The following is a 17,184-nucleotide window of genomic DNA, read 5'->3' on the forward strand; positions in this document are numbered from 1 at the left end:
TTCTAGTTACTGAAAATTGGAATTGTTGCCTCTGTATTTGCTCCGATTTCTTTTGTGCCACAAGTTGTCTTGTTCTCTTTAAGTTGTTACTAAGGCTGTTCCAGGCATGGTGTTCACATCTTCATCTTAAAAATGACTGACTGTCACTACGTGGACCTGCTAGATACATTTTTTATCTGTAGACCCTTAGCAGAAACACCCAAAACTTACTTGAGGTGTTGAACTCCGTAAATTTAATTAGATAATTGCAGATTCTATTAAGAATATTAAGAATCTTAAACCCTGATTTGTTTGCTTGGGCCAATACAAGACCAGTTTTGCCTGTGCATATTGAAGGTGTCCTCAAACAGCTGAACACAGGTTTCATTTGTAGGAAGTTGAAGTCAGGTGTGTTGGAGGCACAGCTCGTGTGTGGTGATGGTGTGGGTAATATTCAGTAACATGTAACACTTGTTGACCAGGCTGTAGCAAAAAAATGGGAAAAGCCTCAATTTCTTACAAGCAATCCCATTTCCCACTTAAAATAGCTTCAAACTGCACAGCTGTAATTGAATTTGTGTATGCTGGACCATCAGGAGGGGTTCAGGATCAATGAATGACACAGCTTTTGCATCAGAGCTGCAACACCAAGACCTGCAGTTATTTATTTTCAGCTTCCTGCTCCTGGTACCAGGCTGTGTTTTCTCTATTTGGGTAATGTGAGAAGCAAAATTCCTGCAAATGAGGAACTTCTGGTCTAATGAGAGCCAGGCCAAAGAAGTTTCCCACACAGGTCAGATACAGGCTGGCTGTGCCAAATATTTTTCATTTAGGAAGTAACTTCATGGATGCAGAGTTGCTGCACACAAGCAGAAAACTCTCCTATACATTTCCTCTATTTAATGGTTGATTTTTTTGCCCAACTTGCTTCAAAGGAACCTAAATGTAAAGCTCTGGGTCCAGTTCTTTTATCTTGGTGTTGAACCTGGCAGTAACATTTGGGCTGAGGATTCACAGACTCAGCTTTGCAGTAAACTGACTGGAGGAACTGGAAAAGAGTCTGGAGAGTTGGGCTCAAGACCCACAACAGGAGGAATTTAGGGAACCAGAGAAAGTTTTAAAGACAAACACAGAAAGGAAGGTGGGAAAAGAAAACAAAAACAGAGATGGGAAAGCAACAGGCCAAAAAGGGTTTCATTTTCCCAAAGGGTGATGCTGAATGAAACAACAGGATATTTGATACCTGGCACTAATGAAGTTTCTAATTAGTCTATAAAAACCAGATTCCCTCCATGGGGCAGCCTCACCTGCACACTGTGTTTATTTATGCCTTGGGTTAGCTGCTGAATCACTTTGCTGCTCCTTGGCTCTTCCTTCCCTGCCATGGGTGATGCAGCCCAGTCTTCCTGCTGGGGAAACCCTTCTAGATTAAGAAGGGAGGATGAAAGGGCTGAGCAGTGGCTCCCTCATGCTTGGTTTCTCTGGCATGGAGACTGAAATCTGTTTTAACAGGGGAAATGTTAAATGAGAGAGGCACGCAATCTAGAGAAAAGGTTTTTTTCCCCTTTTTCTTCCAGACTAAGCCTATCCATGGATTCCTTTCAGCAAAGGAGTGCATAGATAAAGCTGCTGGCAGACCTCTGGAGACCTGCTGCACCCAGCAACGACAGGAGGGAAGCACCTTCTGGAGGTGTCACCTCCTGATCCCCCTCCCCACGTGGGGAATGCAGGGTGGCACCAGGAGGGATGGAAAAGGGAATTCACTCCTGCCAGAGCTGACTTCTGACCCTGGCTTTGAAGAGCAAATTTGGGAAGGCAGTGGGTTACAGCTTGCTCTGCTCCCCATCAGCAGGCACAGCTCAGGAGAGCTTTGTCCTGCTGCAAATTACTTGGGTGAAAGAAGATGGGAGTAGACAAGACCCTCCCTGTCCTTTGGAAAGAGAGAGCTCAGCAGCTCACCAGTTTTCATCTTTCAAGAGGCTCTTCAAAGGTTTCTTCACAAAGAACCCAAACTTTTAGATCTCATTTGCTTCCCTGGCAGCCCTGTAATATGAAGGGTTGGCTAAACTGGCCCTGGATTAAAAGACTTTAAGGCAAGGAAATGCCACAGAAGCCACAGAAATCCTTGGAGCCCAAAGGATACTCCAGGAACTTCCCTCCCAGGGTATGTTATGGAGCAGAAATAGGAGGCTGGAGCAGTGGAGGAGTGAGGGAAGCAGAAAAGAAGAGCTAGAGGGAGGGCAACACATGAGGGAATTCCCCAGCCCAGGCGACCACAACCAGCAAAACCTTGCTCCTCCATGCAGGGCACAGCATTCAGATGGGTGAACTGGCACCTCACAGAAGGGGAAACTGAGGCACAACATAGCACAGTAAGCAAAACACAGGGAAGCCCATGCCAGGGTTACACTGCAATTAATGGTGCTCCAGTTCTTGTGCTGGCAGTCCCCTGACAACACCCATGGTCTCTGTCAATTAAACTAGATTATGGAATGATCCTTGCTAATTATATATTATTATCTAGCAAGCAGTTATCTTGCTATAAAGGGTGCTCCTTTAATGGACAAACACTGTTCCTCTAGCACAGCCAGCCCCAATGGCAAGAAAAATACAAAAGCCAAAATAATTTCTGCTGCGGCCAATATTTTGCCTGAGCTGGAATGTTCACATTGCAAACACTGCATCCTGTCCCAGAGAGAGGGAAGAGGAGGAGGAGAGCTGCAACAAGCAGAGCCAGTCAGAGGGAGAAGGCAGGATCAAATCTGTGCCCCCAAAGCCATGAGTATAGGCTCAAAATCCAGCTGTGAGCTCTTCCACCCATCATGGAGCACTCAGCCTCCACACACCCAAACCCCCACGAGCAGGGCCTCGCTGTCCCTGGGGCTGTGATGATCAGGAAACTGGGCTTAAAATAAGCTTGGAAAACAGCTCCTGCTAAATGCCGTCATTGCATTTTTAATTGTCCATATGCTTGATCCATTATGTTCTCCCAGATGGCTGGGCTGCCTGACTACTGCCTCCTCATCTGTGCCACTGTGGCCAGGCTCTCCAGCAGGTACCTGGATCCCCAGGACAGGGACACCCTCGTGGCAGGCTCTGTGTCACTGTGGCCAGGTGACAGGTACCTGTGAGCTCCCTCCTTCCCAGCACAAAACCACAGCCACTGACCCATCCAAGCCCCTGGGGAGGCATGACTGGCTCGATGGCAAAAGTGGCTGGTGGCTTCCTGGCCTTACACACCAACCCCCAAGAAAACCACTCTGAGGAGTGGTTTTCCCAGCCTTGTGCTTGCCCAAGGGCCAGTCCCTGCTAAATTACCCAAAAATGTTTGAGGAGAGGATGCAGAGGATGCACACCCCCAGCTCCTCAGTCATGGGCTCAGCTCCAGCACTTGCTCACTGGAAATCACAAGCACCTCATTCCCAGACTGGGATTAGAGTATAAAAACTGAAAATACACAAATCACCCTCTGAGCAGAGCAGTGGGGGAAGGTCCACCCATGGCTGTCACCAAAGAAAACTTCCAGTGAACATTACAAAGGATAAATTGCCTGGGAAGGGGTGGATCACAACACCCTGTGCTTGCTGGGCTCCCCAGTGGGATGCCCAGTCCTGCCCAGGGTCTCTGGGCAGAGGGAGCAGTGCCCATTTTGGGGCACTTCCACCATCATTCTCTTGTGCAGTGCAGCAGCACAAAAGCACATCCCCCAGCAGCACATCCTCAGTGTGACACATCAGGAAAACCTTCCTGGTAAATAGAGAAAACACAGAGCGCATGGCTGAGATTTTTCAGATATTTTAGCACAGCTTCTCTCCAGTAGGAGCCATCTCCCCAGGGAAGGAGAGGAATGAACCAACTGATCCCCTGGGGGCCCTTGCAGTCCTGTGTTTTTTATGATCTCCAATTTTCCAACAGTTCTTCACTGGATTTGCAGGCAGACGTTTGCAGAGGGATAACAGAGGCTCTCCCTCCCGCACAACAGCCCAGCCTTTGCTTTGGAGAGACACAACTGCTACAAGCAAAGCCAGGAAATGGGGAGGCTGCATCCAGCCATCGTGCTGTAAATAAATAATCAGATGAGCCACGGGAGCACTGCCCGTGCCCGCCGCTCCCCCGCTTGCTCGGGAAGCACCGGGCAAAGGCTAAGGAGGGGAACTGTGAGGACCACAGGCATGGTGGAGGGAAGGAGGGCTGCTGATGGGTTCCTGGTATCTGTTTGCCACTCATCTGAGCAGCTTTTGCCTGAGAAGAAGGGTTTTTTCCAGGAAATTACCTGGGCAGTCCCCTCCCCTGCTGGGCTCCATCCCCAGCCAGTGCAGTACATCAGGGAAGACCTGGTTTAACAGGGGATGCTGGAGAGCAAATTCCTGCAGGGCAGGGAGATACTGGATGCCTAAATCTAGTGGAGAGGCTGAGACATGGAGGAGGAGCACTGGAGGCTGAGGGCTGGTGTCTGGTGAGCACCAGACACTTTCCTCACTCCTAGTGAGATGACTGGCTCACTGATGGTGGCAGATGCAGCTGTGAACACCATCAGAAACAAGTGGGTAAAGGGCTTTTGGAGCCATTCAAGTTGCATTAATCACCCTGTCCATGACCCCTGGATAACACCCTGCAGGCCTGGGACTGCTGGGGATCCCTTGACTCAAAGCTGCTCCAAAGGCACCAGTCCTGCGTCCACAGGGATGTGTGCAGGGGAGCATTTCATCCAGGGATGCTTGGGTGGCTGTGAACTGGAGTCAGAGCTGGAAACCCTCCCTGGGGTGACCAGGTCCAGCTCCTTATTTGAGTGCAACACCAACAGATAGCCAGAAAAGCCTTTTTCCCCTGTAAATCACAGGGTTCTGGAGGCTCCAGCTGGGCAAGGAGTGCCTGTCCTACAGGCAAGGGCTGGATGCTGCTGGGTGCTGTGGGCTCCCTGCCAGGCACCAGCAGCCACACTGCTCACCTGTTTCAGCACAATCTGGGCCACCAAGAAGGTTAATTATATCTTTAAGTTTCTTTCACTTGTCAAATCTTGTAACTATGGTCTCAAGCTGACAGTTCTGTACCCAGCAATTAACCGGCAGTGAGGCTTTGCAAGCAGCGGGGGAGGCTGGCCTTGTTTACCATCTCTGCACACAACAGGCTCTCAAAACATTCCCTTAATGGAGCTTAACAGTGCTGGCAAATATTTCCCTGGAAATCTCGCATTTGCCGATGTGTTGCACCAACAAACGCCAAATCAATGCGGGCTCTGATAACGAAGGCTCCTCGTTAGGAGGCATGCGCAGCCCCAACCCCACACACTCTCTCAGGGCTGGAGCAATCCAGCAGGAAAAGCTGCTCCGTCATCATCCCATTCCTTTGCTGCTGCTTCCTCTGGTGCCCTGATGAACAGAGCTGTCCCAGAGGGAAGCAGGACATCAGTCAGGGCAGCCTTTCACCATGGCACTCTCCTACCAGTCCCTGCTAAATGCTGGACCAAACAGCACTGTGCCCCTGAATGACCACACTGGGATACTTTAGGATCTCTCCCTGCACTGCAGTGTTTCACAAAGGCCGGAGGAGGAGGGGTGGCCTCCTTCCATAGCAAGATTTCATGTGGCTTTGACATGCACTGGCTCTGGCCCAGAGGGATGAACAGAGGCTGCTCTGTGACAGCCATCCCCTCTGATGCTGAAGGGGAATGTCCTTTGTGCTGCGGTGGCACAAGAGGCAGGCAGAAGTCATTCAGCCATTAGGGCTCTTGGTGAGGATCCCCAGTTTTCTGGAGGGGCAGATGATCACAGGACTCTTCTTTTCGTGTTCTCAGGTGCTGAACTCACCTTCTGCAGGGATCACGAATGGAGATCTGGTGTCACTGAGGTCCCAGCCCCTCCTGCCAAGGTTGTCTTTACAGGGTTACCAAAACCTCCACACTCCAACATCTCCCCAGGCCATAGCAGGATTTGCCCACATTTTCACACTTCATGAGTAATGCTGGTAGAGAGTTCACAGCTGTGGATACCTGGATATGCTGGAAAGGAGGAAAGCACAGAGGAGAAGAGGATTGTTCTCCTCCCCTCCAGCTGCTGGTGGCTGAGGCGCTCAGGTGAGTCCTGCGAGAAGGTGAGACAACATGAGAAGATCAAACAAGGAGCTCCAGGGCACAGCAAATGCATCTCATCACATCACCCACAGACACCCAGAAACATCACCTGGGAGCACCTACATGAGCTACATCTGTGTGTGCCAGGTGGAGATCCCTGTAACACAGCTCCACAGTCCCCCCCAAGCATGGGCTGGGAGCACGGAGAACATTTGTTGGGAATATAGCTACATTTGGGGATGGTTTGTACCTCCAAGAATTCAGCTAGAAATAATTGACAGGAAGATTTGCAGCCATTCGGCAAACAACGTTTCTTTCCTGAAAGCAGCAGCACTACAGGGAAAACAAATTGAAGCAGGTGCGGGAAGAGTTAGGGAGCACAAGAATTGCATTCCTGAGCCAAATGGACAGATTGAGACAGAGGAAAACAAATTGGGAAGGGAAACGGCTGCCTATTGCCCAGATTTTCCAGGCACTAAGAGAAGGTGGAGGTTGGGTTCAGGCTCAGTTTCAGGGCCTGGGAGCTGTGTCTCTGTTTGGGCAGCTGTGTTAGGGTTCAGCCTGGGGTGAGGGCAGATTTTGGGGTGCCTTTCTGCCCGGGCATGACTGAGACTGCAATCCCTGGGGTCTGGAAAGAGCATCCTACAGAAGCACCAGCCCCACCACTGCAATGACCATGAGGAGCCCAGCCAGGATGCAGATGCTGATGAAGACAATGTCGCTGGTATCCTGGCTCTTGACTTCACGGGCATCGATCGCTTCCCCCTCCCACTTCTGGGCATCCACCAGGTTTTCTGCCTGGCTGAGCCTGGATGAATCAGGGCCAGCAATGAGGGTCACTGAGGCCTCCTTCCTCTTTGGCTCACACTGCACCTCGTACTGGTGGATGTCCTCCTGGTCTCCCACTGAAAAATCAATGTAGAGGGTGCTGACGATGACAGACGTGTTGTTGCGTCTCTGCAAGACAAGGGACAAGGCTCACCAGGGCTTTGTGCAGCTCCTTTTCAGGGGTTTGGAGGGGTTGGCCAGGAATCAGGCCAGGATCTACTGGGAAAATGTGAGAGGGAGTGGGAATACCTGTCTGCAGCCAGCACAGAGCTAACCATTTACACAGCTTGCTGTAAAGGACGGTTTGCTGATCACTTACCTGGGATTCAGTGCCACAGGTGTCGAACCTGGTGTGTATTTTAAAGGTTCTGCCAACCACCTGGGCTGTACAGGAGGGCGTTCCCAAATAAATCCTATTCCTCTCCAGCTGGGCCAGGGACTGCACAGGGATCTGGATGTGGAAGTCTGTCCGGGTGCAGCTGACGTTCATGGGCACAACTATTGGGACAGAAAACAGGGTGTATGTGTAGGACTCATGGGGGGTGTTTCAGGACAAAAGCTACCTCCAGAAGGCAGAAAGCAATCAATATCAGTATTTTAGCCCTGTCCCATGCCAAGGGCAGACATGGATGGCTCCCAGGTGCTGCTCTGCTTTCTGCCCAAGGGAGAGATCTCACCATCAACACTCCTGAACCTCATCCTTCTTCTAGGGTCTCTAAGTGACACACAAGTGCCATTACAGGCAACACCATCCTGCTGTCACTGCCACTCTCCACCACTGCAAAGCCAGCAGGACATTTGAGTTGCTGCCCAGGACCAGACCACAAAGCTTGGTGGATGGCTTGCCATGGGCACAGCACTTCCCTGCATCCTACAACACCCCTGCAAGAGACACTACCTTGATGAAACAGAGGAGACATATCTTGGAGGGACCCCATGCATGCCCTGGAGTGAGGCAGCTTCATGGTTGTCATCCTGAAAGGGTGAGCTGGGTCCATGGCCCTGGGGCATCTTCCTGAGAAATGGCCCAGCCCGTGTTTGGCCTCTCTGGATGTAGAAAGCATCCACACAGGGAAAGAAGCAGGGAGGAAAAATAACCCCCTCTTTAGAGTGAATCCTTGCTCAGCATGAACTAACCACTTGGGCAATATGAATTATTGAATTATTCCAGCTCCTCTGAATCTCTGCCTTATGAAACTGGGAAGATGCAATAAAATCAATACAAAAAAATAGTGTCACTTTGCTTCGCTTAGTGCATTATAAAACCATTAGAAGATTTACCAAATAACTAAAGTGCATTAGATCAAGAGGAGGAGAAAGTGGATCCTCTCTCCTGGCGTGAAGGCTTTCATTTCAATAGCCATAAATCACACATGCCCCACCCAAGCCTTGCCTTTTGGTGGGCCTGGAAGGGAAATACCTGCAGGGCTGAAGGGCTGTGGGTGTGGATGCAGGGACTGAGGTGCCCCTTTGCCTCTGTGGGCTCCTGAGGAAGCTGCTGGCAGGGAGAGGCTGGTGTGCCCAGTGGGAGCAGCTGCTCTCCTGGCAGTGCTGGCAGCTGGGTGTGACATGCAGGACATTAATCACAAGCAGATGCTGGAATCACTGGGCAAACACAGCCAGCAGGCTCAGCTCTGTGGAGGGAGGCTCAGTTTCACATCCAAGCCTTTGTCCTCCCCTAGCATGCATCTGGCAGCGTGCACCAGGGGATGCCTGGGGCAGCTGTGAGATGTCACACCCCTCTCTGTGATGGGACACCCCCACTCTTCAGCAGCACCCCATCTCTCTGTCTGCAGGCTGCTCCCTCTGGAGCAGTGACACCAGGATTTTCTCCCTGCACACAGCTGTACACCAGTGAGAAATCAGCAGGACAAGGACAGAGACTGACCTGCTGTGCACAGTACAGCCCTACTAAATGTTCAGTACTACCTCTCTCCCTCCAGAGGCTGCAGAGACTCAGAACAAAACTCTATCCCATCTCTAACTCCGAGAGCCACATACCTTCAAATCCTTTCTGCTATGCTGGAAGTGAAGAACAATTTTGCAGCTGAGGGACAAAACCCAGGGCCAGCCTCCCCAGTGCCTGTGCTGCCAGTCCAGCAGCCCTGCTCTGGCTCCAGCCTCTGGAAAGGCTGCCCCTGGCTGAATCATGCCTGACCCACGGGTCAGCTCGGATGTAATTATACTGAAATACAACAAATGCCATAAATCTGCTGGCATTTGAGGTGCAAAGGCTGGCAAATAGAGCAGGAAGGTTACACACTGCTCCTCCCACCAGCTGCAGACTTGCCAGACATGCTGGCTGGGACACAGCAGGCCAGCAGCAAGGGTGTGCCAGGCAGGGCTGGCCAGGTGGATTTGGGAATGCTGTGCCCCGGGGGTCCTGCCCTCCCTGGAGGAGGAGACATGGTTTATGCCTGCCTGCTCAGCCATGTGCTGGCAAGGCTGGAACATCCAGGGGAGCGGGGAACAAGGTTGTGATGCTTGACCTGGTTACCTGCTCTGGGGCTTTGGCCCCCTAAAAACCCCCAGGTTTTCTCTCCCTCACACCCTGAGAGAGGAACAGGAGCTTGGCAGTGGCAGACACACAGGAATTTGAAGCTGGAAAGCATCTCCTGAATACTAAACACAACGTGCAGCTCGCTTGCCACGTCTTCCTCCGCCCCACCCCTAAGGAGCCACGGGCTCTGCTCCTGCAGACAGGAACCTTCACTGATGATCCTGCTGGAAATTACACGGTCTCAGCCACGTCCCAGTGGAACCACAGCACTGAGCAGCACCAGGGTGGGACCTCACCTCCCACGTAGGAGATGGAGAAGCCCCTCTTGGCCGTGTTGCGGTCGGTGTGGAGGAGCAGGAGCAGCTGGTTGCTGCGGGAGGTGACGGGTGCCAGGCTCTCCCGCCCGCACCACCGGCCCAGCAGGGATCCGTCCTCCGTGCCACCATCAAAGGCAGACAGGTGATCATAGTCACAGCCTCCCGTCAGGCTGCTCCGGCCCTCCAGCTCCATGTCCAGGAAGAAGACCTTGACCCGGTAGCCCGGGGGCAGCTGGATGCTCCACTGGCACTTGAGGTTGTTGGGGTAGAAGTTGGGGTACTGAGGGCTGGAGAAATTCCCCTTGATGGTGGTGAACACCTCCTGGCACTCGCCTGCTCAGGGAAACAGGGGAAAGGAAAATCAAAAGCAAACCTGAAGCATGGATGAGTGATTACTTGTTTCATTGCTAAGGTATGCTCTGCCCTTCACCTCACTGTACCCAGCCTTGTGTTTGGCCAATGGACAGCCAGCAGTTTTGGGGGATGGAAACTCCCAAGGCAGTCAAAGTCCTACAGGAGCAACCCATATCCCTAGGGAATTGCATGAGGAAGGGTGATTCCTGCTCAAGAGGGCAACCCGGAGCGTGGAATAGCCACAGTGATGCCGTTTGCATTGGGTGGTGGTTTACACTTCACACCATCATCTCATGGCCTCTCTCCAAAGGGATGCCCCCCACGATCATCTCCTCTTTCTGCTGAGGGAGGGAAAGAATCGCCACCCCAACCCAGGGCCTGTCCCCACATCCTTCCCATTGCCCCACCACCCTGAGAACCCCGCACCCGAGTAGAAGTGGGCCTTGAAGCCCCTGCCACCGATGTTGAAGTCCGACTTGAAGATGATGAGGAGGTGTGGGGTGGAGGAGACGGTGCGGGGCGGGCGGGCGCTGCCGCAGTAACGTCCCAGGCTGGGGGCAGCGACGCTGGGGCCATCAAAAAGGGCCACGTAGTCAAAGCCACAGCCCTGGCCCCCCTCCATCTGGAAGTCAGCGAACACCAGGGTGAGGGGGCCACCACCGCTGGGCCCCCCGACGCTCCAGCGGCACTCGGCGTCGTTGGGGTAACTCTCGGGGTAGCGGGGGCTGGTGATCTCCCCAGAGAGCCCCGTCAGCTGCCCACCGCAGGCGTCTGCAGGGAGGCAAGGATGATGAGGGCAGTGGGAGAGAGAGACGGATGGGTGGATGCTCAGTGCCCACCACAAATCCCTGCTACCTTTCCTGTAGGCAGCGGCGAAGCCGTGCTTGGCCACGTGCCGGTCGGAGCGGAAGACCACGGCCATGACGTGCCAGGCTGAGGAGAAGGGTGGCGGGGGGCTGTGGCCACAGAAGGTGCCCAGGAGGTTGCCCTGGTCCCGGGCAGCCCCGTTGTAGACCTGGAGGTAGTCGTAGGCGCAGGTGTCGTGATACTCCAGCTCGAAGTGGCTGAAGGAGAGCAGGACGGAGGAGCCCTCGGCCACCACGATGAGCCACGTGCACTCTGTCTCGTAGGGATACAGCCCCGGGAAGTTGGGGCTGGAGAAATTGCCAGAGGGTGCTGAAAGTACTCCCCCACATTTGATGCCTGAGGGACACAGAAGGGGGTGTGATGTCCCCTTTCCAGGGGAAGCCTAAAAGAATGGAGACAGGATGCACAACACCAGCTCCATCCCACCACCAGAGTACCAAAACATCCTGCAGAACTCCACTGGGCTTGCCCACCCACTCTCCCTGGAGGACACATGTGCCCCCATCACCTTTCATCCCTCCTTTTTCCCCATGCTGCCCCGTGGGGGCTGCAGCAGGGCTCAGCTGTGCCCTTGAGCTTGTCCTGCCAGTGCCAGCACAGCATCCCCACCTGTTTATGGCTGGGAAAAAGGAACTTGGAAATGAGTTTTAATGGCTCTGTGTGTGTGTGTGGTACCAGGCTTACCTGTGCCCCGGCTGCCCAGCCCTTCAGCTTTGTGCCTCCCACTGACCCCACTCCCTCCATACAAGGGTGGTATCAGAGAATTCGAGCTGGGAGAAGCAGGGGTGAAGGGCTCGATGTGCTGAACAATGAGTTATGCATGTAGGGATCGATTTCCTAATGAAATCTTTATACTGAGACATGGTTATTATAAAATAAGGCTGAGAGGGGCCGGCTGTCACCTGCCCCTGGGTCTGATTAGGGCTGGGGTGAAGAGGCTGATACAGGGGGAACATACATCATGTCTGGGAGGGATGCAGACCCTGCACAGCCCCCAGGAGACACGTGTGGGTTCCCAAACAAGGCTGGGCGCTCGCTGCCATCAATCTGGGCCAAGTATATTGCAAATCAATAGTCAGCCTGTGCACATTGCTTTTCATCGTGCTCACTGGCACAGTGACCTCCCAGCAAGGGGGCTCCTGGGATGTGTGGGATGCAGCACCATGAGTGTGTTTCTGGCCGGATCTAAAATCACCTTGCTAATTACTGGGGATAGGCAGTGAAGTAATATGGGGCTGGTACTAAAGGAATAATGTTGTTAAAATAAATACCCAAGGGGGAGCCTGTGGGAGAGGTGAGTAGCCACGGTGAAGACAGATGGATGAAGGGCTGGGAGCCTTGGGGGGCTCTGGCAAGCCCAGGTGGGTGTATGTGGGGGATGAGCAGGCACCACAGGGCAGTGGTGTGGCCTCAGGAACACCTGCACCAGGGCCAGGGATGGGTTTTGATTTCTGGCTCAGCCCTTCTGTGAGAAAGGCCCTGCCATTTTGGGATGGGGGACTGCTTGGGCCACCCTATCCCCTGAGTCACTGTGTCATCTGCTAACCCTGCCCTGCATCCTGGGGGCCCTTTTATCTGGGTAAGGTGAGAGGTTTATTGCATACCTGCCACATACTCACACATGCATACATTCACATATAAATGTATTTGTGTATACAGATTTCTACAGGCAAGTGCAACTCCAGAAGTTAACAGACCCTACACCAAAGCACCTGTACACCACAACAGGACAAGCCCTACCTGCACTCCTCAGTAAGGTAAGCATGAAGCAGAAGCCCAAGCACAGAGCAGTGTCCCACACTTGCTGCCACCACAACAGTGACTCCAGATCCCAGCTCCTGGCCTGAGCCAGCCCCTCCATGCAGGAGAGCTGGAACCCACTCACACCCCAGAGCCCCTGTGGCACTGCAAAAGGCCCTCCCCTCCTCAGGAACCATGGGTGCCCATCCAGCCCACCAGGAGCTGGGTCCAGGCTCTTACCTCTGCTCGGAGCATCCCCGAGAGCCCTGCAGAGCACGGCCAGGGCTGCCAGACAGCCCAGCCCTGTGCACCCCATCCTCCAGCAGGCAAATCTCCCCTCACCAGTGCCCGAGCATCCTTTTGGAGCTGTCTATCCGGGAGGAAAAAAATAAATAAAGAGAGAAATAAATAAAAAGCAGGAGGACTGTAGAATTAATAGCGGAATGAATAATTCATCGCTTGTTTGAATTAAGAGCAGCAAGGTAACTTGATCTATTCCTCCCTTCCTTCACTCAGTTTTAATGATCTGGATCAAATGTCCCAAGGATTTACACTATACCAGATACCTTGTCAATACACTATATTTAGAAGAGATATTAATGTTTCAGAAATGGTGTATAACGGCAATAAGTCTGGGCTGACAATATGCCCTTAAGGGGCTATGAAAATAATTTAGTTCGCCGGGCAAGCCAGCGAACCAAAATGGGAATTTCAGACTTACCGCGGAAAAGCATCTCAGGAATTAACATGATTTATACTGCGGCACCCACTGCACAAAGCCAGCTGGTGGTGAGGGCTAGAGAAACAGGGAGCAGGATTGAAACGCAGCCGGCTGCCAGGTCAGCATCCCTGCAGCAGGAGTCCAGGCTCAGCGGGATGCTCAGCCCGGGAAAGCAGCAGTCGTGAGCACTAAAGATAGCAAATCCCACCTCCCCCGAGGAAGATTAGAGATGAATTGTGACTCATGGGCAAAAAACATCGATTATTATAGAACCTGCTAAGGCCTTGGAGAATTGCCACGTTCTTCCATGCTGGCTCACGCTACTTCTCGCCCAGGCTCTTGGATGCTCTCAGCTGAAGGTAAGCAAGCCTTTGGGTTTGGTGGGAAAGATGTGCTCCTTGTGCTGTGCCACATTAGCTGGAGAAACCCCAAACCCAACAGTGGCTCAGTTCCTTCCCTCCCGCCCAGGAGAGACTTTCCTGCTGCCACAGCCCACACCCACATGAATGCCAGGAAACAAAATCCCACCAGGGCCTCCCAGCGTGAGGGACCTGTGCTAAAAAAGTCACCTTCAAAGCAGCAGGGAGAGAAGCAGTGAGTATCTCTAAATCTCAGGCAGGAGACAAGTTGCATTTATTAATTAAGCAATGAGGATCGATGCCCAAGACATTTCCTGTGGATTAATGATGGGCTGGGAGGAGCTGATGGCCTGAGGTGCAGCTAAAGACCATTAACACCCACTGGTCATGAATCCCCAGGAAGTGCTCCATGCCAAGGTCGTTAAGTGCCTGCATATATTTATGGGGAATAACAACAACAATAATATTTGTACAGGCTCTCTCCCCACTGCCCAGCCTTGCTGGAGCCATGCCGAGGGCTGCTGGGAGCTGTGGGACATCCCAGCCAGGAGCCCTCTATCCTGAGCCCAGCTGAGGCAGGGAACATTGGGTTCTGTCCTGGGGCACTGAGCACTGTGCCACCCCGCCAGCACCAGGACTAAGAGCACAATGGAATGAGGAGGAGCAGGGCAGCTCCCCCTGTCCCTGGGCACTGCGGAAAAATCCTACCCCAGTGCAGGCTCTGGGAGATGCTGCAAGGCTGGCACATCTCCTGCTGACCTCCCAGGAACATTACAGAGCTTAATTAGCTGCTTCCCGAATGCCTTGGAGAGGAGGTCTGTCCTTGTCAACAAGTGTGGGCCCACACAGCAAAGAGGCAGGCGAGGTCTGGCCATGGCACAGGGGCCTCTCCCGGGTACTTTCCATTGCCACAACCCTGGCTCATCCAAGAGGAGTGCTCAGCCCTCCCAGCCACCATTCCCTGGGCTCAGGAACAAAGTGCTCCCCGACTTCTGCATCGCTGCACTATGGAGCAACACGTTTATCCTCATCACATCCATCCTGGCCAACACAGTCTTCCAGCCTTTCCACCACTGCCTCAGCACCAAGCCAGTGCCCAGGAGCCCGGTCCCTGCTCAGCTGCTCCTCTCCCTGCCCTTAGCTGTGCTCTGCATCAGCAATCCCGGGAGATGGGGGGCCAGGGCCATGCAGCACAGCAGCTGTGCCCCGCTCCCAGGGGACAGCATCCATCAACCAGCGGCACATTCACCCTTCTCCTGACCCGGGGATGGCCATTCCAGGCTGGGCCTGAGCCCAGGCAAGCCTGCTGTCAGCTGAAGAGTCGTGTGGGAGGGTGGAGGGAGGCAGGGGGAGAGTGACATGCAGCAGGGAAGCAGAGGAGCCAGGCACGGAGGTCTGGCTGGAGGTGCTCTGGATCAACCCAGGGTACTTCTGCTCCAGCCACTGACATGGTGGGTGATTTCAAGGTGTGCCTCTGTTGCTCTGTGGGCAAATTTATAAATCATGAGTCAAAAAGGCATTTGATTCATTTAAACAGAAAGGACGTGATCAGGACTGTGAGACTTCAGAGAAGATCAAAGGTTTAAAAACAGTCCCCAGGAGAAACAGGAATTATTTAGGCAGGAAATAATGAGATGATATTAAGAAGGTATTTAGGCTGCACATGAGGAAGAAAAAACGAAGCAAAGCAAAGCCCCTCTGCCCTGCGCAGGTGGCAGGGGCTTCCTGGGGGCAGCCAGAGATCAGGAGCATCCCACCAGCACCCCCCTGCCTGGCAGGAGAGGCAGGATGTGAGCCCCTGCCCTGGCTGGGTATCAGCCACCCACCCGAGCTCACACACCTCCAGCTCCAGAGATGCCCCAGTCACCAACAGCACCAACACCGATTCCCCACAAAACTGCCACCACGAGGTGGTTCTGGGCCTCCAAAGGGAAGGAAACCTCTCATCTTCCCCTGGCAAGGAATATTCTGCACCAGAGCCTTCCCACTCCACATCCCTCCCTGCGTTTGCAGGAATCCACGCCATGCTCTGAAAGGGGCTGTCCCCATGGGGGATGAAGGGACTCGTGTTAGAGCCAGCCTGAGCAACAACAAAAGGCAGGAGGGGGAAGGGAGAGCAGGGCAGAAAATAGAGAACAAAGTGCCTGCGGGCGGTTTAAAGGCTCCTTCGAGTTCCTGCTTCCAAGGACATCGTCTCCCCCACGGAGAATGTCTCGCAGAGCCCCTGTCCCCTCGGGCGGGACGTGCCCCGCTCCTCCCGCTCGGCCGCAGCCCGCCCGTGCGGGATGGCAACCCGCAGCACTCACAGCTTGCTCCGTCTCTCACCACCCTCCCTCTGAGCCACGAACAAAGACGGAGCTGCGCGGCAGAACGGCCGGACCAGCTGGGTAGGGTTTAAGCACCGTGGCCCATATGTGCTGAAATACCCAGACATATTGGGGTTGTGTTTAAAGGAACAGTCCCAGCTTTCGCGCTGAAAGCCGGCGCTTTTCCAAGGCGAGTGTGAAGTTTTTTACCTTGGGCCTTTTGCAAAAAAGGTGGGGTGTGGTTTTAGCAAAATCTCAGAGAGGCATAATATTTAAAGCTAGAGGACTAGAAGCAAGGTTTTCAAATACTTAATATCTGACAAAAAATATTATGTCCATATTCCTAGCTAAGACCAAAGTAGGGAGAGCAACTGGAGAAAGCATCTCATTATTTTATCAGCCTGTGTGTGAAGCACCTTCACTACACAGTGACTGAAGCACAGCATGGATTGCAGATGAGAGCTTGCCTTGGACTGACCATGGACAGCTTCCCTGGATCTCCATGCCTTTAAAGCCAGAACCCCAGTATCGGTTAGGAAGATGGCTTTCTTGTCAGCCCTTTTCTCCAAGGAAGTTAATATGAAAGCTGCAGCTACACTTGATTAATTCCAGGCATTTGGTAACTGGAGACAAATCTCAGCAGTGCAAAGGGAACTTACACTCCCTCCCAAATGTGTGAATCAAGCCACCACTTCAGTGCACACTGTGTTTTTTGTGTAACAAACTACATTTCCTTTGTGTAAAGTGTAGTGTTAGACACAGGTAACAAAGAAGCATGCATGATAATGCAATAATCATCTGAGACAGCCTGCAAAACTCCAACCCAGGATGAACTAGGAATGAACAGAAAGACACAAGGTGTGCAGGATTGTAGTACTTCCAGGTGTAGATACTAAACACACCAGTGTGAAAAGGCAAAAGAGTGGACAGCACATACCTCAGAGGAAAAGCAGCAGCATTTTGGACTGAAAAAAGAGGAAGAGGCCCAGGTGCCCAGGCTGGGTGCTGTGCCAGGCTGCCATCCCTGAGGTAGCTCCCTGGCTCTGCTCCCTGTCCCACAGGGAAGCAGCCCAGCAGACCCCATGCAGCTCTCCCTCCTCAGGTGGTGTTCCTGTGTGCTTAGGGAACCTCCTCAGGCACCTG

The 17,184-nt window shown here is 53.0% G+C and overlaps 1 protein-coding gene across 5 annotated transcripts; it reads right to left on the minus strand.

Annotated features, from left to right (window-relative positions):
* Window positions 1-1,709: 1,709 nt before the first annotated feature.
* Window positions 1,710-17,046, minus strand: CDCP2 (CUB domain containing protein 2). Of its 5 annotated transcripts, XM_064428926.1 has the most exons (8): window positions 13,377-17,046; window positions 12,896-13,025; window positions 10,904-11,251; window positions 10,475-10,819; window positions 9,674-10,027; window positions 7,197-7,375; window positions 6,923-7,006; window positions 1,710-6,059 (listed from the first exon to the last, which is right to left on the minus strand). In XM_064428926.1, exons 2-8 carry the CDS (start codon window positions 12,969-12,971, stop codon window positions 5,922-5,924), a joined length of 1,524 nt encoding a protein of 507 aa, XP_064284996.1. In that variant the 5' UTR covers window positions 12,972-13,025; window positions 13,377-17,046; the 3' UTR covers window positions 1,710-5,921. The 5 variants fall into 5 exon arrangements, with proteins under 5 accessions (XP_064284996.1, XP_064284994.1, XP_064284992.1 ...); XM_064428924.1 differs by having other exon boundaries at window positions 5,921-7,006; window positions 16,042-17,046; XM_064428922.1 differs by having other exon boundaries at window positions 5,921-7,006; window positions 13,650-17,046.
* Between the last annotated feature and the right edge of the window lie 138 nt (window positions 17,047-17,184).

The sequence above is a fragment of the Passer domesticus genome, chromosome 7 (assembly GCF_036417665.1).
Source record: "Passer domesticus isolate bPasDom1 chromosome 7, bPasDom1.hap1, whole genome shotgun sequence".
Lineage (NCBI taxonomy): Eukaryota > Metazoa > Chordata > Aves > Passeriformes > Passeridae > Passer > Passer domesticus.